The sequence below is a fragment of the Oncorhynchus mykiss genome, chromosome 11 (genome assembly GCF_013265735.2).
Source record: "Oncorhynchus mykiss isolate Arlee chromosome 11, USDA_OmykA_1.1, whole genome shotgun sequence".
Taxonomy (NCBI): domain Eukaryota; kingdom Metazoa; phylum Chordata; class Actinopteri; order Salmoniformes; family Salmonidae; genus Oncorhynchus; species Oncorhynchus mykiss.
The window spans coordinates 61,930,001-61,953,496 of record NC_048575.1 but is presented as its reverse complement, the minus strand read 5'-3'; the positions used below and the strand labels follow the sequence as shown (position 1 = coordinate 61,953,496).

Genomic DNA, 23,496 nt, shown 5'->3' with positions numbered 1-23,496 from the left:
CAAAATAGGAAAAATGCCAAGGGGTGTGAATACTTTCGCAAGCCACTGTATAGGCTATAATGTGTGAACCTGCCATAACGTTATATAGGCTATAATGGTTGTGTGATATATATATATATATATATAGAGCAGAAAGCCTAACGCTTGAGGTTGTGTAGTAAAATCCCTCTGAACATGATCTCAGATAAACCTATTAATTCCTATTCATTCATCCTATTCATATAACAGGTATTTCAATGCTCACTGAAAGTTAGGAGTCAGAGTCAACACTGACTGCACATAAGAAAATAGGCTTCACAGTAAAATATGGTGAGAGGGCTATTAATTCAAATCTAAAAAGTTGAATGATAGACAGGCCCTTCTACCACCCCCAGCTCCCAATATAACATCTGGCTTTCCTTACAGAGCCTGATGATACTATGTGAGAATAACATCATTGTGGTCTCTTGTAGACTCAAGAGAACATTGTCAAAGGAGACACAAAATAGCTAGAGGAAGCCTACAAATTGAAGCAGTCTGTTGGCAGGAAATGACTTAATGTATACAGGAAGTCACCTATCAGTTCTGAGGCTGTACCTAGCATTGCATGCGCAAACGATATCCATACAAACACACAAAAACAATGGCAAGCGTGGGAAATTACTGCATATTGCCAAACCTTCGTTCCATGAATCGTGAAAATAGCATGTTTTAACCATAAACTGAAACAGCCGATACTAGTTTCATGTCATATTTTACCATTTTCCTCCATTCATCTTCACTTCTCTTGTTTCACACATTGTTACATTTTTCAAAAATGATCCTCAAGTCCCATTTAGACATTAATATTATGTGATATGCTTTTAGGGCTCTTCAAATATCAGAAGAGCTAAAAAACTTAGGTCTCCTACACAATATAATGTGCAGTCAAGAAACAAGAAATATTGTAGTGTGCTTTGGACAAAGAGTAAGGGGCATGATGTAAGCACTGAGCAGTAAGCCTAATGGGGGCGAGTCAGATAGAAAACCCACCTTGTGTTGGAATGCACGCTGTCTTACCTTAACGCGTGTATGCAGTACACCACCTTGGGCATGTTTTTGCGATTGTACACATCTGTCGTTTCAGGATAGAATATCTGAAAGTAGCAACCAGAGAAGGCATTAGTCATGGGTCTTTCATTAACGTCTCCTGATATGTTGCACAGTGCAGCAGCCAAGAGGCACAGCGAGCACACTACATCTTTCAGACTGTCAGCTCATTTTCAACCTGAAGCAGTCTGACACTATTCCTCTGTATCCTCCTGGCTACTGCCACACACCTTTGGGTGATGTAATTCTTGCCTGTCAGTGTGTCTCACTGTACCTACACTTACTTGGCTGACTGCTGTGGATGTCCATGTATTTCCCAAAAGGGAACAGTAGCGGTGAACAAAAGTAAAGCAACCTATTTGTATTTATTTTGGATCCCCATTAGCTGCTGACTTCCTGGGGTCCAGCAAAATTAAGACAGTTTATACAATTTTAAAAACATTACAATACATTCACAGATTTCACAACACACTGTGTGCCCTCAGGCCCCTACTCCACCACTACCACATATCTACAGTACTAAATCCATGTGTGTGCATAGCACATATGTTATTGTGTGTGTATGCATGTGTCTGTGTTGCTTCACAGTCCCCGCTGTTCCATAAGGTGTTTTCATATACGTTTTTTTAAAACAAATTTTACTGCTTGCATCAGTTACTTGATGTGGAATAGAGTTCCATGTAGTACTGTGCGCCTCCCATAGTCTGTTCTGGACTCGGGACTGTGAAGAGGCCTCAAGTGGCATGTCTTGTGGGGTATGCATGGGTGTCCGAGCTGTATGCCAGTAGTTTAGACAGACAGCTCGGTGCATTCAACATGTCAATACCTCTCATAAATACAAGTAGTGATGAAGTCTCTCTCCTCCACTTTCAGCCAGGAGAGATTGACATGCATATTATTAATATTAGCTCTCTGTGTACATCCAAGGGCCAGCCGTGCTTCCCTGTTCTGAGCCAATTGCAATTTTCCTAAGTCCTTTTTTGTGGCACCTGACCACACGACTGAACAGTAGTCAAGGTGCGACAAAATTTGGGCCTGTAGGACCTGCCTTGTTGATAGTGTTGTTAAGAAGGCAGAGCATCGCTTTATTATGGACAGATTTCTCCCCATCTTAGCTACTACTGTATCAATACATTTGGACCATGACAGATTGCCATCTAGGGTTACTCCAAGCAGTTTAGTCATCTCAACTTGCTCAATTTCCACATTATTTATTACAAAATTGAGTTGAGGTTTAGGGTTTAGTGAATGTTTTGACCCAAATACAAAGCTTTTAGTTTTAGAAATATTTGGGGCTAACTTATTCCTTATCACCCACTCTGAAACTAACTGCAGCTCTTCGTTGAGTGTTGCAGTCATTTCAGTCGCTGTAATAGCTGACGTGTATAGTGTTGTCATCTGCATACATAGACACTCTGGCTTTACTCAAAGCCAGTGGCATATGAATAGTAAAAATTGGAAAAAACAAGGGGCCAAAACAGCTACCCTGGGGAATTCCTGATTCTACCTGGACTTTGTTTGAGAGGATTCCATTAAAGAACACCCTCTGTGTTGTTAGACAAATAACTATTTATCCACATTATAGCAGGGGGTGTAAAGCCATAACACAAGTTTTTCCAGCAGCAGACTATGATCGATAATGTCAAAAGCTGCACTGAAGTCTAGCAAGACAGCCCCCCCAATCAATTTTTCATACATTTCTCTCAGCCAATCATCAGTAATTAGTGTAAGTGCTGTACTTGTTGAGTGTCCTTCCCTATAAGCATGCTGAAAGTCTTGTCAACATGTTTACTGTGAAATAGCATTGTATCTGGTCAAACAATTTTTTTCCAGAAGTTTACTAAGGGTTTGTAACAGTCTGGTCGGCTATTTGAGCCTGTAAAGGGGGCTTTACTATTCGTGGGTAGCGGAATGACTTTAGTTTCCCTCCAGGCCTGAAGGCACACACTTTCTAATAGGCTTAAATTGAAGATGTGGCAAATAGGAGTGGCAATACCGTCTGCTATTATCCTCAGTAATTTTCCATCCAGATTGTCAGACCCCGGTGGCTTGTCATTGTTCATATACAACAATCATTCATTCTCCTCTTCTACAATGACTTTATGGAATTCAAAAGTACAGTTCTTGTCTTTCATAATTTGGTCCAAAATACTTGGATGTGTAGTGTCAGCGTTTGTTGCTGGCATGTCGTACCTATTCCCCTACCCTAATCATTATTTTGAATTAAAACAAATAGTGAAACATTTTAATCCATCAATAATGACAAGATGAGGCCATAATAACCATATGAATAAACAATGTATCATATCATTGGCTGTCTGTCGACTCCTAAAGAGTCTCCTTTGGTAAGTGTACTGCTTCCCCAAAACAGAATCATTCATTGTTGATCATCATCAAACATGCATCTCTGAGCGATTCCAGAGTTACCATCACATGGCATGACAATAAGGTGTTCCATAAGGACGCACTAGAACAAACAGCGTGCTTTAAATTTACATGGTCCACTGTCATTTGACTTACTAAAATCCATAAAACAGGCATATCAGCCTGGTGATATTACCAGTTACTAAAAGGTTCTGATACTGTATGCCTCTGGTAGGAGGGACTTGGGCAGTGTGTGTGTGTGTGTGTGTGTTAGTCGTACCTTAGGCAGCCCTACAGACTCCATGGCCCGTAGCCATTGCACTGTGTTGTCTGTGTGTCTGAAGTGAAGTCCTGTGCGCTGGACACAAACACAGACAAAACAGAAATATTAGATCCCTGCAACTGAGTCTGTTGTGCATCAGAAATAGCATGTTATTGGTAGGAATCATACGCATGCAAGGATGTGCACGTGCAGGCGCACGGAAAGATGAAGGAGAGTGTGTGCGGGAGTGTGTTGTCAGCACAGCTGCTGTTTTTAACATGGGTGGGGGCATCACTCTGTCCCTTGGGAGATGGTTGACAGGAAGTGGGGCTGTCTGCGTTGGATCTGGGATTAGACATTTCCTTTATGACGCCATGGAGGTGTGGGGGAGAGGCGAGGAACTAGATAGAGGTGGGGTGTGGGGGAGAGAGGAGAGAAACTAGAGAGGTGGGGTGTGGGGGAGAGGAGAGGAGAGAAACTAGATAGGGTGTGGGGGAGAGAAACTAGATGAAGGTGGGGTATGGGGGAGAGAAACTAGATAGCGCCCACTGCCACCCAGTTGTGATCCTGTGTCTGTGACAGTTTTACTATGTAGCCTCGTTAAATTCATAGTCTGAAGAAGTGTCAATTAACTTGGAGTATCCTGCGGTACCAGATCTTTCCAATATGAGGACAAAGGTCACCTTGTAGCGAGCCTGGTCCCTGTCATAGATCTTCTTCTCAGACACCATCTTGGGAGCAAAGAACTTGGCCAGTTTTCCAAGGTAGACTCCGTTCCTCAGACCCTCCTCCAGATCTGTGGTGGAGGGCAGCTCCTCCTCTACACACGCCTCCATCCACCTGGGTATACACACAAACACTGATCTCAGAAAAGGAACAAAATATATACTTCCTGCTTTGCTCCTATGGGGACACTAATAATGGCCACCAGCCCACCCATTATGGCATAATTGAACTGAATGGGGATGCCCGTTCTGCTAATTCTAATGTTGACAACATCTGTTCAGTAATTTATATGGAAATGACTGGAACAGAAACTGATCTCACAACAAAATGGCAACCGCTCTCCAGTCATTCATATGGAGCAATAGGGAAGAGACACTGATAACACAACAGAAAAACAGACCAGTGTTTCCTTTGGATGATTTGTTAGGAATGGTGTAGGGTCCCGCCCTGTCTATGTAGGCTAACTGTGAGGCCAGGTAAACACTAGCAGAGACACCGATCCCAGAACATCATAGGTTCATTTAGCATCATATGTTCATCATCTTTGAGGAGCTTATGGATAACAAAATGCAAATGTTTGGACCAAAGTCTGACTCTTTGAACCTGTTGCCCGCTCATTCCTTGGCTTCAAGGTAACGGTTCTCTCAATATGAAAGCTGTCGTCATGGATACAAGCAGATATAAACAAACATAACCTTGGTCTGTCCATCACCTTGCACCGTGGTGATCTGCGATCTAAGAGCATGTGAGCCATTACCGGGCTGATTGACAAGCCGCCTACGCTAGCACCACATAGGTCAATATTGGCTTTCCCTGTACTTATCGAAGGAGCAGCACAGTCAAGGGAAAACCAGCAGTAGACCTAGGCTAACTCAGAATGTTCCTCTGGTGATTGTTGGGATTCACCTTTCTATATGTTGGCTACATGCTTTATTTAAGTCCATGTCTGCATCCGTAGGACTCCTCCTTGCTTCCTGACATTTCATGGTATTGAAGGATTAGGTATTGTACGACTGTGGCAGTGGTTTAAATTTTACAATATACTAAGTGTGCACACAAACACACCTGGAGAGGCATGTGCAAGTCACAAAAATAACATCAAGCCTTCAGTGAAAGGCACAGGTGGAAGGGTCATTAAAGAGTCCCACAACTGTTACAAAATCTCTAAATCCAAGATCAAAACAGCACTGATCAGCTGGCTTAGGTTTATATTGACTACACAGTATTTGACATGACTAGCTGGTTTGTGCATCCAGTCACTAATCTTAATCTAAGGAATTAGACTACACAATCTACCTGTACATTCAGTCAGTCAATGTATACTGACATAACATAACACATGTCAGTGTGTCTATAAATTGACTGACATGCTTGAGGATGATAAACCCTCTCGGTCTGTGGTGTTAATAGACTGGTACTGACCCAGAGAGAAGAGCCCATTGTTCCAGCTCCCACATTCACTGTCCAACATACCAGTGTAGGGGGGTTGGAGAGGCATGCCTTTTGGCAATACATTAGGTTTCTGTAAACTGTTTAATAGAAGACTATTTGGGGCATAAGAGTAAACTGTTCAGGAGTATATGGGGCAGGGAACAAGGGTTTGGTCCTCAACGAAATCAACAGTAGGCCTATAGGTGATTCTGGGTCTCGAGTAAAGATGAGTGAAATCCTGTAAGACAAATTGTCATGCATGTGCTCAGGAGGGAGAGCGAGAGAAAAGGGATCACGCTTAAATTTACAATATGAATGCATCTGTTGCATTTGTTACCCCAGTAATCATACACACCCTTGAAAGCTGAACTGAAACCACCAATTTAGATGTTGAACCTTGCAGCAAGTGAAGTGTCAGTTGAGAATAATGTTAAGTTCCCTATAAAATGTTACAGTAAGATTTGTTTCACAAGTGAGTTCCTTGTAAAAATGTGTGGGGGGATGTTCAACACACACAGGGTGTTAGAAGTTATTATTAAAGTCACAGTAAAGTCCAACTTCATTCATGATAACACATTTTTTTATTTTTTTAAAAACAGGCCTCCCCTCCTCCGCCCTGCTCACTCCATCAGGCCTCCTCCGCCCTGCTCACTCCATCAGGCCTCCTCCGCCCTGCTCACTCCATCAGGCCTCCTCCGCCCTGCTCACTCCATCAGGCCTCCTCCGCCCTGCTCACTCCATCAGGCCTTCCCTCCTCCATGCAACCACTAATGACAAGTCAACGTCTGTCTGTAGGCTGAACCACCACTACAGAGACAACACTCTGCCCCAACACGTGTCAACACATTGAACCCAACAAACACACCATTCCCTCTCCTCTGTCAGCACTTTCTGTCTCTGTGTGGACAACCACAACAAACATGTTATTATGGCAAGTCAGTCCATGCCACCCTATCATATTGATTGATTCATTTAAATGGATATTTCACCCAAATTACAAAATGACACATTGGTTTCCTTACCCTTTAAGCAGTCTATGGGCAGGGTATGACTTTGGTTTAATTTCCTTGGCATCATTTCCACATGCTAACATTTTAGCATTTGTTGCACAAATCCCAATTCAAGTCATGGGACCGATATTATAATTTTGTCCAAATCATCAGAAAGTATGTCAAATTGATTTTGAAGCGCAACAAAGTCACTTAGAGGATTTAAACATGATGCATGGAAAAATGCTAATAACGGTCCCATGACTTGAATGGGATTTGTGCCACAAATGCTGAAATGGTAGCATGTGGAAACAGTGTCAGGGAAACTAAACTAAAGCATGGATTGTTGTCATATCTTGTCCATAGGTTCCTCACAGGGTAAGGAAATCAATACGTAATTTGGGTGAACTCTAACTTCATTGTAGAGTTTCATTGCAGAATGAACAGTTCCTTGCATCTGCCCTTCATTGTAAGGTCCTTTGTTTGTTCTACAATCTTGCTAAGGAGGATTTGCTAAAATTGTAAAGTGATGTGATTCTTCACCAAACCCTGCTGGTAAATGCCAAGACTCTACGGTACATAAGAACATTTTATTACAGCAAACTGTATTATGGCAAATCAATTTGTATTTATTTTACCTTTATTTAACTAGACAAGTCAGTTAAGAACAAATTCTTATTTTCAATGACGGCCTAGGAACAGTGGGTTAATTGCCTGTTCAGGGGCAGAACGACAGATTTGTACCTTGTCAGCTCGGGGATTTGAACTTGCAACCTTCCGGTTACTAGACCAACGCTCTAGTCCAACGCACTAGGCTACCCTGCCGATATCAAAGGAAACATGAGAGAATGTTGACAGACACAGAAAAAGCAACTCTACATGTACAGCACCAGTCAAAAGTTTGGACACACCTACTCATTCAAGGGTTTTTCTTTATTTTTACTATTTTCTACATTGTAGTAGGGAAAATGACCCAACACACCTCCAGGCTATAAGGGCAATTTGACCAAGGAGAGTGACGGAGTGCTGCATCAGATGACCTGGACTCCAATCACCCGACCTCAACACAATTGAGACGGTTTGCGATTAGTTGGACTGCAGAGTGAAGGAAAAGCAGCCAACACGTGCTCAGCATGTGGGAACTCCTTCAAGACTGTTGGAAAAGCATTCCAGGTGAAGCTGGTTGAGAGAATGCCAAGAGTGTGCAAAGCTGTCAAGGCAAAGGGTGGCTACTTTTAAGAATCTAAAATATATTTTAATGTGTTTTACACGTTTTGGTTACTACATGATTCCATGTGTGTTATTTCATAGTTTTGATGTCTTCACTATTATTCTAAATCAGCACTGCTATTCTGGAGACACTGTGAATACAGGCCTAGATATCAGTTGGTCCAATGCTGCCATGCTGAGCCATAATGGCCTGGGAAAGTGGGAAATTAGTGCAACAGGCCTGAAGAATCTGAGTGGTGTGTCAGATCGACACACCAGTCAGATCCGCTGTGTCAGATCGGCATACTTCTGCACTAACGCTACCTGACATTAATCTACCATCTTGGAACAGTGCCACAGCCACATTCTACACACTGCAGCTCTGTGGCTACTGAACTGGCTCAGGGGACTACAGGACAAACAAAACCAGGCATGCCCTCGCTAAAAAAAACTAATAACAAATCCCAATCTGGAATAGAGGCGGTGTGACTGGAGGTACAGAGGGCTTTGTGTGGGTGGCTGATAGAGATAACAGCACACCATGCCATGTCCGCCTGATCACGGTGAGCACTTGATGAGAGTTGGTTGCATGGGTTGGAGAGAGTGCCAGCCTACTGTACTGGCTAGCGCTCAAGTAGTGGAGGAGAGGGGTAACGGAAGAGTGTACAGACACAGATACAAGGCTGGGAAGGCTTTAGTGACACACCATTGTGGGTGTTTTAAAATCACAGATGAAAATAAGAGGCAAAGTTCATTATTACATAAGCAAATGAGGAGAGAGGTGGAAGGAAAGAGAGAAACCAAGCAAGATAAAGAGGACCAGGGTGAGGTAAAGTGAACGAGAGGAGAAGAATATCCTGGCTCAGTCAGTAACAAAGCTCTCTAGCCTCTGAAGCTGCACTTCCGGGAGTGAAACAATGTGGTTGGTTGTAATACAGCCGCATGGCGAAGCACAGCTCCAACAACAGTATTTAAAACTCCTCAGCCACTCTTTCCTGTTATTGTCAGATTTTTCTGCCATTGTAATCCTTGGGAGAGCCACCTAAACATTTTTGCAGGTCGCCTTAGTCCAAACAGTGTAAAAAAATAAAAATGGTACTATTAGACCTGTGGCCAGGTTAAACACTATATTAGCTAGTGATGCAGGAGGGGGGAACAGTGGGGCAAAACAAGTATTTAGTCAGCCACCAATTGTGCAAGTTCTCCCACTTAAAAATATGAGAGAGGCCTGTAATTTTCATCATAGGTACACTTCAACTATGACAGACAAAATGAGGGAAAAAATCCAGAAAATCACATTGTAGGATTTTTTATGAATTTATTTGCTAATTACGGTGGAAAACAAGTATTTGGTCACCTACAAACAAGCAAGATTTCTGGCTATCACAGACTTGTAACTTCTTCTTTAAGAGGCTCCTCTGTCCTCCACTCGTTACCTGTTTTAATGGCACCTGTTTGAACTTGTTATCAGTATAAAAAAGACACCTGTCCACAACCTCAAACAGTCACACTCCAAACTCCACTATGGCCAAGACCAAAGAGCTGTCAAAGGACACCAGAAACAAAATTGTAGACCTGCACCAGGCTGGGAAGACTGAATCTGCAATAGGTAAGCAGCTTGGTTTGAAGAAATCAACTGTGGGAGCAAATATTAGGAAATGGAAGACATACAAGACCACTGATAATCTCCCTCGATCTGGGGCTCCACGCAAGATCTCACCCCGTGGGGTCAAAATGATCACAAGAACGGTGAGCAAAAATCCCAGAACCACACGGGGGGACCTAGTGAATGACCTGCAGAGAGCTGGGACCAAAGTAACAAAGCCTACCATCAGTAACACACTACGCCGCCAGGGACTCAAATCCTGCAGTGCCAGACGTGTCCAGGCCCGTCTGAAGTTTGCTAGAGAGCATTTGGATGATCCAGAAGAAGATTGGGAGAATGTCATATGGTCAGATGAAACCAAAATATAACTTTTTGGTAAAAACTCAACTTGTCGTGTTTGGAGGACAAAGAATGCTGAGTTGCATCCAAAGAACACCATACCTACTGTGGAGCATGGGGGTGGAAACATCATGTTTTGGGGCTGTTTTTCTGCAAAGGGACCAGGACGACTGATCCGTGTAAAGGAAAGAATGAATGGGGCCATGTATCGTGAGATTTTGAGTGAAAACCTCCTTCCATCAGCAAGGGCATTGAAGATGAAACGTGGCTGGGTCTTTCAGCATGACAATAATCCCAAACACACCGCCGGGCAACGAAGGAGTGGCTTCGTAAAAAGCATTTCAAGGTCCTGGAGTGGCCTAGCCAGTCTCAACCCCATAGAAAATCTTTGGAGGGAGTTGAAAGTCCGTGTTGCCCAGCAACAGCCCCAAAACATCACTGCTCTAGAGGAGATCTGCATGGAGGAATGGGCCAAAAACCAGCAACAGTGTGTGAAAACCTTGTCAAACCTTTTCTGTAAGTCTTCACCTCTGTCATTGCCAACAAAGGGTATGTAACAAAGTATTGAGAAACTTTTGTTATTTTCCACCATAATTTGCAAATAAATTCATTTAAAAAATCCTACAATGTGATTTTCTGGATTTTTTTCCCTCATTTTGTCTGTCATAGTTGAAGTGTACCTATGATGAAAATTAAAGGCCTCTCATCTTTTTAAGTGGGAGAACTTGCACAATTGGTGGCTGACTAAATACTTTTTTGCCCCACTGTAGTTGCATATCACAATATTAATACTTTGACTCCAAGTATCGATATTTTTTTTTGCTAGGTAGTTGCTCTTCATCTTTTTAAATAGTGAGCCAACATGTTTTGAGCACTTATTTCCATGACTGATTTTCTCATGCTCCCTCATCTTTGCAGCAGACATATATAGTGAGCAACATCGAGCCGCAGTATCGAGCCGCAATACATATAGAATCACAATACATATCGTATCGGCACCTAAATATCGTGATAATATTGTTTCGTGAAGTCCCTGGCAATTCCCAGCCCTAATATTAGCCTACTGCTCTCTAGGACAAATGGAGAAATCCCACACCAGTGACCAGTCCACATTAGCCTAAACTAAACTGCTAGCCAGGCCAAGTGTTACTAGCCTATATGGGTCTTTCTATAAATTAGGGTACCAGTGAGGCTTTCCTACGCAGGACAACTTGCTACAGCTGTTGATAAATCAATGATAATAATCTGCAAAAAAAAAGCTACAGTGCCTTCGGAAAGTATTCAGACCTCTGGACTTTTTCCACATCGTTACGTTATAGCGTTATTCAAAAAAAAAAAAAAAAAAAAAAAAAAAAAAAAATGTATGTAAAAAATCCCAGCAATCTACACACAATACCCCATTATGAAAAGCAAAAACAGGCTTTTAGAAATGTTTGCTAATTTAATAAAAAACAGAAATACCTTATTTACATAAGTATTCAGACACTTCACTATGAGACTTGAAATTGAGCTCAGGTGCATCCTGTTTCCATTGATCATCCTTGAGATGTTTCTACAACTTGATTGGCGTCACCTGTGGTAAATTCAATTGATTGGACATGATTTGGAAAAGCACACACCTGTCTATATAACATCCCACAGTTGACAGTGCATGTCAGAGCAAAAACCTAGCCATGAGGTCAAAGGAATTGTCCGTAGAGCTCCTAGACAGGATTGTGTTGAGGCACAGATCTGGGGAAGGGCACCAAAAAATGTGTGCAGCATTGAAGGTCCCCAATAACACAGTGGCCTCCATCATTCTTAAATGGAAAAAGTTGGAACCACCAAGACTCTTCCTAAAGCTGGCCGCCCGGCCAAACTGAGCAATCGGGGGAGAAGGGCCTTGGTCAGGGAGGTGACACTGAATTCTTTACCTAAATAGCCCAGTACTGTACTCCCGACCATCACATTGTACATTGCCATATTTTCCGTTCCATCATAACGGAAACCTAGAGGCATTTTCATTTTCCTTGGAATAGAACCACCATAATATTAATCAAATTACAGTATCAGTCAAAAGACACACCTACTTATTCCAGGGTTTTTCTTTATTTAATATTTTCTACATTGTAGAATAATAGTGAATACATTACAACTATGAAATAACACATGGAATCAGTTAAAAACAAATTCTTATTTACAAGGACAGCCTATTCCTTCCTGCCCGTCAGAGAACTGAACCCCGGTCTCCCGCGTGTACGCATTCTCTAGTACAGCCATTATTGAAGGCTATCAAATGCTTCTCAAAGATGCCCTCTGGTGGACAAACCAGCACTAACTAGCCTTAATGGTACCAGTGGTTCATACTTAAATAACGTGCCATAGAATTCTGCGGCACCATGCTAGCTGTGCCGCAGTACTCTGCAACTTTTAAAGGAGGAACCACTGTATGCGTCTCTGTGTGTGTAGTAAAGGTGGTCCAGAGTTTTTTCCCCTCTGGTTACAAATGTAACATGCTGGTAGAAATTAGGTAAAACAGATTTAAGTTTCCCTGCATTAAAGTCCCCAGCCACTAGGAGCGCCGCATTTTGGATGAGCATTTTCTTGTTTGCTTATGGCCTTATACAGCTTGTTGAGTGCCGTCTTAGTGCCAGCATCAGTTTGTAGTGGTAAATAGACAGCTCCGAAAAATATAGATCTTGGTAAATAGTGTGGTCTACAGCTTATGAGATACTCTACCTCAGGCAAGCAAAACCTCAAGACTTAACATTTTGTGTCTTCTTATGTTATGGGGTGAAAACAGTTTATGGGCACACAAATCCAAAATAATAAATGTGATGGCAAAATCGAATGCTTCTAACCGAAAGAGTCACCTTTACCTTAAAACCTAAAATCGACTGTCATTCATGTGGCTGTTCAATAATTATGCATAACACTTGTTGGATGTGCATTTGGTGTCTAGCTGATTAGTAACGCAGTGATATTTTCACACATCACCATCTGATCTGGGACGGAATTTTCCTAATGACAGTCAGGTAACGAACAACTGTTGTGATGTTGCGTCGCTTGCGCTAAAGAGATGAAAAAAAGGTGTTCACGAGGAATGTCCAGAATATTTTGGTGCCTCATTCGTTACGCCAGTGAAGACAGTTGTGTATGGATCCACATTGGATTAAATATCTTCAGCGAATTGATGTTGATTATCTGTTGTCTGCTTGATTTACAGCAGGGTCTCATTAGATTTAACAGAGGAAGCGTCAAGGTAATGTGTTCATGTTTTCAGATGTTTTTGTGCGTCGGATTGGACACCAAGTCTACTGTGCGCAATTGTGTAGGATAGACCCAGGATAGAAGTCCATGTAATTATTGTAGCCAATTTATTGATAAGTTCTCCTGCTCCCTTATAATTATCTGTGATTTCACTTTTGATCAGTTTTTGTGAGAGATGGGGACACAGTTTGTTTCCTGCTGCTTCAATTGAAAAGGTGTTGCGCTACTCTGTTGCGGTAAAACCACATGCGGTTATTACGAGGACAACAAAATCTAATGTTGGCTTCAAATTGGATGTCCATACAAACTCTTCCATTAAAAAAGGAACCTGGTTTTTGGTCACTTTCTAATTATAAAAACAGTGATGGCGAGTTTCAAATGGTGAGATTAATGCTACAACTATTCATGGTTTTATTGTGTGCCTGCATCGGCCACATAGGCTCCAGAAAAATGGCCATGAAGGCCTCAAATCTAATTAGTCAGGCAATGTCCACATTATTGTCACACATTTTGAATGTAATAATATGAATTTCAGTGAACTGGCAAGGCATACTTTTTCTTATTATCCTTAAAAAGTGGTAATGGCCTACTTGTTTGACACTTTTTGCAGGGAGGGGTGGGGTTCTATATTAGGCCCTATATGTACAATTATATCAATTACACAATTGTACTACACATTGAGGTCCTTGAAAATTACAATGAAGTGCTTGAAAAAGTCCCTGAAAGTCCTTGAATTTGACATGCCAATGTCTATATAAATCCTGCTAAAAGGATGTAGTCCTAGACCTGTTGTTGTATAGGTGGAGGTATGGGTCAATTTTCATATGGAACTGCATGAATATCCTTTTCATTTTTGTTTCAAACCACATTTACTCCATTATTTATAGACCGACAGTAACGCCATATGTGCCCTTTGTGTTACTCTACTATGCGCACAGTAAGCCTGCCTTTGAGAGCTCTCATGTTATGAGATTGTGTGATACTAGTGACACTAAGGGTATTTTTGCATGTTTGATGAGATAACTTAACTTAGCATGGAGCTAAGTTGTTTCGACTAACTAAATGATAAAAGTTCAGACAAATGGTAAATAACATTTTTGCCACACTTGTAAAAATGGAACTAAAACTTCATTAGTTCCCACTGTTCCTAGGCCGTCATTGAAAATAAGAATTTGTTCTTAACTGACTTGCCTAGTTAAATAAAGGTAAAATAAAAACAAATAAAAAAATGGAGGTGAAGGGTAGTAAGGGTAAAAATGTAACTTCCAAAAATGACACCCTATCAAAAAACATGAGCAAGCTGACATACTGTTTACTCAGTACTACAGGTACAAAGTCCGCCTATGAGCCTGTCAAAGAGTGTCAAGGCCTGTCACTGCACTACAGTTTGGTTAAAACGGAGGTAGGCCCACATTTTGGTTTATGTTAAGGTTGTGACTTGTGAGCTACCAGTGTGTTATCATATCATACCTGTAAACCACAGGTGTATTATCAATGCAAATGAAGAAATAAAGTCCAGACAGACACTCAGAGTGCATTAACCCCATTTACCAGAGAAGACAAAAGCAGCATGGTTTAGTTGTTCCAATCAAGCCATTCTCCCGGGAGCTGTTGAAGGGCTGACTAGACTGGGGCTGCATGCCTGCCCTGTGCCTGTGACTCCTGACCCCAGAGTTGAAGCAGAGCAGGGTTAGACGGGTCCTAATCGCACTGCCTGACTCAGTCACTAATATTCACTAATAGCCTAATTAGCAGCCAGCACCATAATCCTAATCCCAGATGACAAGTTTCCCAGAATAGAGGCTCATCAGCGACGGAGGAGAGATAAGGGAAGTCAGCGGTGCTGCTGAGTGCTAGTTTGTCACCAGAATCCCTATTACACTTTAACAGACAGAGATCCATGACACCAATTAGGTCATAAATCAGGGTTCCTCAACTGGTTTTATTTGGCCCATAAGACTGTAAAAAACACCAAAAATATCAGCTCAGTGATTTTAATTTAAGAAATATGTTCAAGTATTCCCACGCATAAGAGAGAGACAAGACTTGATCATGTACAAATGTAAGCAAGGTTTGAAATGATTATGTTTTAGTCAATCATATCTGTCTGGGCTTCTTGCGTTGAATTTGCAGTCTACAAATTCTTTGTAGTTATGTTCCAGCCCCCGACAATCTGCTCAAGAAAAAGAAAGTCCCACGGCTGAATCTAGTTGATGATCCCACTACCAAGTCTCTGTTCTCTACCAAATCAAAGTCCACGTTCTGCAGTCAAACTTTAATACAACATCTCATCAGGGGAGCCAATGCAGAGTCATACCAGTGTACAGCAAACTCTGACCTCAACACATAGAGGCTAGAAGTGTTTAAACCACCTGCTGACGGGTGATGTCACCATGGTACAGCTATAGCAGATTAACTTTTGGTGTGATTATTCTCGGTTGCTTGCAGAGGTGTAGTGTGGTGGGCAGTCCCAAAAACAACACGTGAGAACACGAGAGGAGAGGCTTCCTGTTCCGTTGGGTGCCTTCATACATACGACAGGAAGTGGTTCAGTATCAGACACAGCACGCTCAGAGCTCTCAGGAAAAGACTACATTGGTTTATAAAAAATAAGTTGTGATTGTTTTATCAAAACCAATCTTAAACTGTATTAAAAATTCTTTACACTAAACTTTAAAACGACATTGTTGACCCCATGTCAGAGACATTGTGGGGTTTAAAGTGTTAGTGCATGTTTTTTTTTAATACGGATAAGAATAAATAAAAGTAACAAGTAATTAAAGAGCAGCAGTAAAATAACAATAGCGAGACTGTACCAGTACCCCCCTGTATATAGAGTCAATGTGCGGGGGCACCGGTTAGTCGAGGTAATATGTACATGAAGGTAGAGTTATTAAAGTGGCCATGCATAGATGATAACAACAGAGAGTAGCAGCGGTGTAAAAGAGGGAGAGAAGCAATGCAAATAGCCTGGGTAGCCATTTGATTAGGTGTTCAGGAGTCTTTTGGCTTGGGGGTAGAAGCTGTTTAACTGAAACTGCTTGCCGTGCGGTACCAGAGAGAACAGTCTATGACTAGGGTGGCTGGAGTCTGATACTTTTTAGGGCCTTCCTCTGCTCTGACGCCGCCTGGTATAGAGGACCTGGATGGCAGGAAGCTTGGCCCCAGTTATGTACTGGGCCGTACGCACTACCCTCTGTAGTCCTTGCGTTTGGAAGCCGAGCAGTTGCCATACCAGGCAGTGATGCAACCAGTCAGGATGCTCTCGATGGTGCAGCTGTAGAACCTTTTGAGGATCTGAGGACCCATGCCAAATCTTGTCAGTCTCTTAAGGGGGAATAGGTTTTGTCGTGGTCCAGGATCCAGTTGCAGAGGGAGGTGTTTAGTCCCAGGGTCCTTGGCTTATTGATGAGCTTCAAGGGCACAATGGTGTTGAACGCTGAGCTGTAGTCAATGAATGGCATTCTCACGTAGGTGTTCCTTTTGTCCAGGTGGGAAAGGGCAGTGTGGGGTGCAATAGAGATTGCATCATCTGTGGATCTGTTGGAGCGGTATGCAAATTGGAGTGGATCTAGGGTTTCTGGGATAATGATGTTGATGTGAGCCATGACCAGCCTTTTAAAGCACTTCATGGCTACAGACATGAGTGCCATGGGTCGGTAGTCATTTAGGCAGGTTACCTTAGTGCCTGTGCCCAAGAACACTATGTTGGTATGCTTAAAACATGTTGTCATTTAGTGAAGACACTTGCCAGTTGGTCAGCGCATGCTCGCAGTACACGTCCTGGTAATCTGACCCTGCGACCTTGTGAATGTTGACCTGTTTAAAAGGTCTTACTCACATCGGCTGCGGAAAGCATGATCACAGTCTTCCGGAACAGCTGGTGCTCTCATGCATGTTTAAGTATTATTTGCCTCGAAGCGAGCATAGAAGTACTTTAGCTAGTCTGGTAGGCTCGTGTCATTGGGCAGCTCTCGGGTGTGCTTCCCTTTGTAGTCTATAATGGTTTGCAAGCCCTGCCATATCTGGCGTCAGAGCTGGTATAGTACGATTCGATCTTAGTCCTGTATTGAGGCTTTGCCTGTGTTATGGTTCGTCGGAGGACATAGCGGAATTTCTTATAAGCTTCTGGGATGGAGTCCCGCTCCTTGAAAGTGGCATGTCTAGCCTTTAGCTCAATGCGGATGTTGCCTGTAATCCATGGCTTCTGATTGGGGTATGTACGTAGGGTCACTGTGGGGACGACGTCGTCGATGCACTTATTGATAAAGCCAATGACTGATGTAGTGTACTCAATGCCATTGGAGGAATCCTGACATATTCCAGTCTGTGCTATAAAAACAGTCCTGTAGCTTAGCATCTGCTTCATCTGACCACTTTTTTATTGATCTAGTCACTGGTGCGTCCTGATTTAATTTTATCTTGTAAGCAGGAATCAGGAGGATAGAATTATGGTCAGATTTGCCAAATTGAGGGTGAGGGAGGGCTTTGTGTGCGTCTCTGTGTGTTGAGTAAAGGTGGTCCAGAGTTTTTTTCCTCTGGATTTCACAGATTTCAGTTTCCCTGCATTAAAGTCCCCGGCTACTAGGAGCGCCACCTCTGGGTGAGCGTTTTCTTGTTTGCTTATGGCAGAATACAGCTCATTCAATGCTGTCTTAGTGCCAGCCTCTGACTGTGGTATGTAAACAGCTACGAAAAATACAGATAAACTCTCTAGGTAGATAGTGTGGTCTACAGCTTATAATGAGATACTCTACCTCAGGCGAGCAATAGCTCGAGACTTCCTTAGATATCGTGCACCAGCCGATATTTACAAAAGTACAGTCTGCCGCCCCTTGTCTTACCAGAGACCACTGTTCTATCCTGCCGGTGCAGCGTATAACCAGCCAGCTGTATGTTGAGTGTCGTTGTTCAGCCACGACTCCGTGAAGCATAAAATATTTCAGTTTCGAATGTCCCGTTGCTAGTTTAATCTTCTATGTAAGTCATCTATTTTATTGTCCAAAGACTGCACGTTTGCTAGCAGAATGGAAGGAAGTGGGGGTTTATTCGATCGCCTACAAATTCTCAGAAGGCAGCCCGCCCTCTGGCTCCTCTTGCCACAAATCATGGGGAGCTGTGCCTGTTCCCAAGAAAGAAGAACATTGTTCGCGTTGGGCTCGTCAGACTCATTAAAAGGGAAAAAAAGGATTCTGTCAGTCCGTGATGAGTAACCGCAGTCCTGTCCAGAAAACCCCAAAAATAAACAAAAAACAATCGGTTGGGGGCACGTAAAACGTCTGCTTTCTTCTCCGGAGCCATTTTGTTGCTCCCTACGCTCCATGACTACTCCTCTCTTACCGTTTGGCCTCCTCCAGGTGACAGAGATACTCGTAGGCAATGTTCTGTCGTCTCCTCTCGTCCATCTCCTCCGCCGAGAGCCTCTCATCGTCCTGAATGGCTGCAGATTGAAATAAAAACAGTTACAGCCTCATGCACACACGCCTGTAATGAGAGGGTGGGAATCATCTGCTGTAATCATCTTGGACTGGATATAGTTCTCTCTCTCTGTGTTCTTGTGAATTAAGAGATTCATAAGAACACAGAGAAAACCATTATCAACCATTATCAACATGATAGGATCTTTTTAGCATGCATTCTTAAAAATCACAACGAATCAGAAACCTGCCTAGTAGGATACTTGGGACATTATTACCTTACTTTAGAGAGCGCGTGGGGACATTGCTTACATTTGCTATGACAAGTTCATTGTCCACCTAACAAAAGCCTGGAAGGAGTGAGAGCCAATCTTTCTGGTCAGTAGCTTCAGACTAACATCACATCTCGCGCACACACACGCACACACGACTGACTAGATCAGTCAAACAATGTTTTTATTTGATTCATTTTTTCTCCATATTATGGCCATCTCTGATAAGCTACCCAGGAAAGGGCTAAGAAAAGCCCATATTAATATTTGTAGCCTAAGCAAGTTACTGATTTCATGAACCATTTCTAACATTGGATAACATTCATATACTGGCTCTCTCTGAAACTCACTTAGATAATTCCTTTGACACAGCAGTAGCAATATAGCGATATAACATCTACAGAAAAGACAAGAATGCCCATGAGGGAGGTGTTGCTGTACAGTATATGTTCAGAGCCATATTCCTGTAAAGCTTAAAGGAGGTTATTGTTGTGTCAAATGTTGTTGAAGTGTTGTGTTGCAAGTTCACCTGCCTCATCTAAAGTCACTTATTTTAGGGTGCTGCTATAGCCCACCAAGTGCTAACAGTCAGTATTTGGATCATGTCTGCAATGCTTAAGTGTGTGATGTTAACAGAAATCTATTTTCTGGGTGACCTGAACTGGTTAGCAAGTAGCTTTCCTCTCAAGAGGAATCTTCTTACTGTGACTAATGCCTGTAATTATGACCCAGGTTATCACTCAACCAACTAGAGTGTATACCAATAGTGTTGGATCTGTGACGTCCACTTGTATTGATTATTTCTTCTATATCTTTGTCCAAAGTGAAATCAGTTTCCATTGGCTGTAGTGACCATAACATTGTGGCAATAACAAGGAAAGCCAAAGTGCCAAAATGTTGTGTTATCTTTTGTTGAAGATGTAAAAGATGTATGTTGGTCTGATGTGTATGAGGAAGTGAATCCAGATGCAGCACTGGAAGTATTTGTAAAATGATTCATTTCATGCATTGACAAGCATGCACCTGTTACAAAATTAACTATGAGAACAGTTCGAGCCCCCTGGAATGATTATGAATTAAAACATTTTATGGTTCAAAGAAATGATGCAACAAAAAAAAAAGAAGGCAAACAAGTCAGACTGCTCAGCTGATTGGTTGACATACTGTAAATTGAGAAATTTTGTGACTAAACTTTACAAAAATATTACCAAACCAAGATAACTGATATAAAACACAATGGAACAAGACTTGAGTAATTTAATTGATATAATGGATAGAAAACCCATTCATCTCCATCCCTCATTGCAGTTGATGGGTCATTTATAACAAAACCTTTCAATAATTTAAATGATTATTTCACTAGTGAAGTGGGAAAACTCAGAATTTAAATTACATTATTAAAAAAACAAGTTGAGTACGAACTTTTAGCATGCATATAGATAAGGGCACTCAACTTGTACTGCTCTGACGCAGATGCCTGATGATTGGTTAAAATAAATGTATAATAAGATGATAGTTGGAGCTGTATTGTTAGATTTCAGTGCAGCCTCTGATGTTATTAATCATAAATTGTTATTGAAAGAATCTCACTTGCTTTGGCTTTACATCACCTACATCTCATGGTTGGAGGGTTATTTATCCAATAGAACCCATAGAGTTCATCAATGGAAGCTTCTCTAACATCAGATATGTACAGTGTGGTGTCCCATAGGGCAGTTGCCTTGGGCCATTAATCTTCTCTATTTTTACAAATGATTTGCCACTGGTCTTATACGAAGCTAGAACGACTATGTATGACAATGATTCCACACACTACATGTCAGCACCAAAAGCCTGTGGGCTTACTGAATTTCTAAATAAGAAGTTACACTCAGCATCAGAATGGGTGATGAATAATAATAGACTGGTCTTAAATACATCTAAGACTAAAAGCATTGTATTTGGTTCAAAACATTCTAATTCTGAAACCTCAACTGGAGTTGTGTATAAAGGGTGTGACCATTAAGCAAGTTGAGGAAGCTAAACTCCTAGGTCAATTATCATGGTCAAGTAATATTGACAAAGTTGTTGTGAAGATGAGGAGTATGTTCGGTATAAATGATATTATGCATTTGACACAAAAATAAAGTGTACTAGTTGTTCAGGGTCTGGTCTTGTCCCATCTTGATTACTGTCTGGTAATATGGTCAAGTGCAGCAAAGAAAGATCTAGCAAAGCTGCAGCTGGCTCAAAACAGAGTAGCACGCCTTGCCCTTTACAGCACATACAGAACTAACATTAACATGCATGCCATTCTCTTCCAGTTTTAATGAGAAATATTGCTGTAATGAAAATTCCAGATTGTCTACATAATCAAATAACATACAGCTCAGACACCCATACATACCCAGCAAGACATGTCACCAAAACGAATTCACGCCAGTGGACAATATTATACAGAACCATGATCGCAATTACTCAAGTAACCAGCAAAATTACCTTACATTTTCAAAAACAACATCTCATGGCACAATAGGGACTGTGAAATTACACAAACACACTAATCGCACACAGTTTTTAGTTGTATTATTTGTATATTGTTGTATTTTAAATTTGTGTAACTGTTCTTGTCTATGAGTGTTTTGTTACTTGTCGTGTTTTATGTTTTTGTGTGGACCCCAGGAAGAATAACTGCTGCCTCAGCAAAAGTGGATCCGAATAAACCAAAAGAATACGTAGATATTCCAAAGATTTTAGGCTAAATATTCTGATCGGTTGTTTCAGACTCATTGCTTTTTAAAGTTTTTTATGTAGCCTAGGCCTACTGGTGGTATGAATTTGGGATCTTTCGTCCCACAACTGTCCCTGAGTCTGTTTGGAAAAGGCTATTTCTTTCTCGACAAGCTGACCAATATAATAGGTAAACGTTTGTACGATGGGGTATAGTAGATTGACATAGGCTAGTGATTTTGCTATTAGTTACTGGTCTTGTTGGCTGAGGAAAAGTACATGTGGACAGTTATTCTAACATCTTCAAAGTGTACTCAGAATTCATTAAGAAGATCCGCACATCATTGCATCCTGGACTTACATGTTCTGTAATATGAATTACCATAATGTAAATGTGATTTCTGTCATTCTGAGCACAGTGAGTGGACACCCTAATCAGGTTACGTACCCAATGCAGATGGGTCCGGTAAATGTATCAAATGTCCGGTAAATCAAAATGCTGTCAGTCAAATGTCCAGCGCCACATTTCCGGAAATCCTGCTACAGTATGCATGTAGTGGGCGAGTATGTAATTGATGGACCATTATTACTGGGAAGTGCTGAACTAGTTAAGTCTGCAGACTGATTAGACCCCTATTTTACTGGCATGACTTACGAAAAATACCTTTGTTGCCCTAAAGACCCAGAGTGGAGAAGTCTAGCAGGCACATGCAGGCTTGGAGGCAAGCCTAATCTGACTGATAGGCTGCATCTCTCCAAACTAGAGGTCGACCGATTATGATTTTTCAACGCCGATACCGATTTATTTGAGGACCAAAAAAGCTGATACCAATTAAATTGGACAATTTAAAAAAGTTTTTTTATGCATTTGTAATAATGACAATTACAACAATACTGAATGAACACTTATTTTAACTTAATATAATACATCAATAAAATCAATTTAGCCTCAAGTAAATAATGAAACATGTTCAATTTGGTTTAAATAATGCAAAAACAAAGTGTTGGAGAAGAAAGTAAAAGTGCAATATGTGCTATGTAAGAAAGCTAACGTTTAAGTTCCTTGCTCAGAACATGAGAACATATGAAAGCTGGTGGTTCCTTTTAACATGAGTCTTCAATATTCCCAGGTAAGAAGTTTTAGGTTGTAGTTATTATAGAAATTATAGGACTATTTCCCGCTATACCATTTGTATTTAATTAACCGTTGACTATTGGATGTTCTTATAATCACTTTAGTATTGCCAGTGTAACAGTGTAGCTTCCGTCCCTCTCCTCGCTCCTCCCTGGGCTCGAACCAGCAACACAACGACAACAGCCACAACATCGAAGCAGCGTTGCCCATGCAGAGCAAGGGAAACAACCACCCCAAGGCTCAGAGCGAGTAGGGTGCGCTAACTAGCCAGCGATTTCACTTCGGTTACACCAGCCTCATCTCGGGAGTTGATAGGCTTGAAGTCATAAACAGCACAATGCTTGACGCACAACGAAGAGTTGCTGGCAAAACGCACGAGAGTGCTGTTTGAATGAATGTTTACGCGCCTGCTTCTGCCTACCACCACTCAGTCAGATACTTCGATACTTGTATGTTTAGTCAGATTATATGCAACGCAGGACACACTAGATAATATCTAGTAATATCATCAACCATGTGTAGTTAACTAGTGATTATGATTGATTGTTTTTTATAAGATAAGTTTAATGCTAGATAGCAACTTACCTTGGCTTACTGCATTTGCGTAACAGGCAGTCTCCTCGTGGAGTGCAAAGAGTGCGAGGCAGGTCATTATTGCGTTGGACTAGTTAACTGTAAGGTTGCAAGATTGGATCCCCCGAGCTGACAAGGTGAAAATCT

At 41.6% G+C, this 23,496-nt stretch overlaps 1 protein-coding gene across 4 annotated transcripts in view; it reads right to left on the bottom strand.

Annotated features, from left to right (window-relative positions):
• LOC110536173 (ras GTPase-activating-like protein IQGAP1) overlaps positions 1–23,496 on the bottom strand; it is a 101,287-nt gene that overhangs the window by 72,145 nt on the left and 5,646 nt on the right. For all 4 annotated transcript variants that reach the window (XM_036936053.1, XM_036936054.1, XM_036936055.1 and 1 more), the window contains exons 2-5: positions 18,584–18,683; positions 4,378–4,534; positions 3,713–3,790; positions 1,039–1,115 (exon numbers count right to left, since the gene is read on the bottom strand). In XM_036936053.1, coding sequence (XP_036791948.1) covers positions 1,039–1,115; positions 3,713–3,790; positions 4,378–4,534; positions 18,584–18,683 — 412 coding nt within the window. The remainder of the gene's footprint in view (positions 1–1,038; positions 1,116–3,712; positions 3,791–4,377; positions 4,535–18,583; positions 18,684–23,496) is intronic.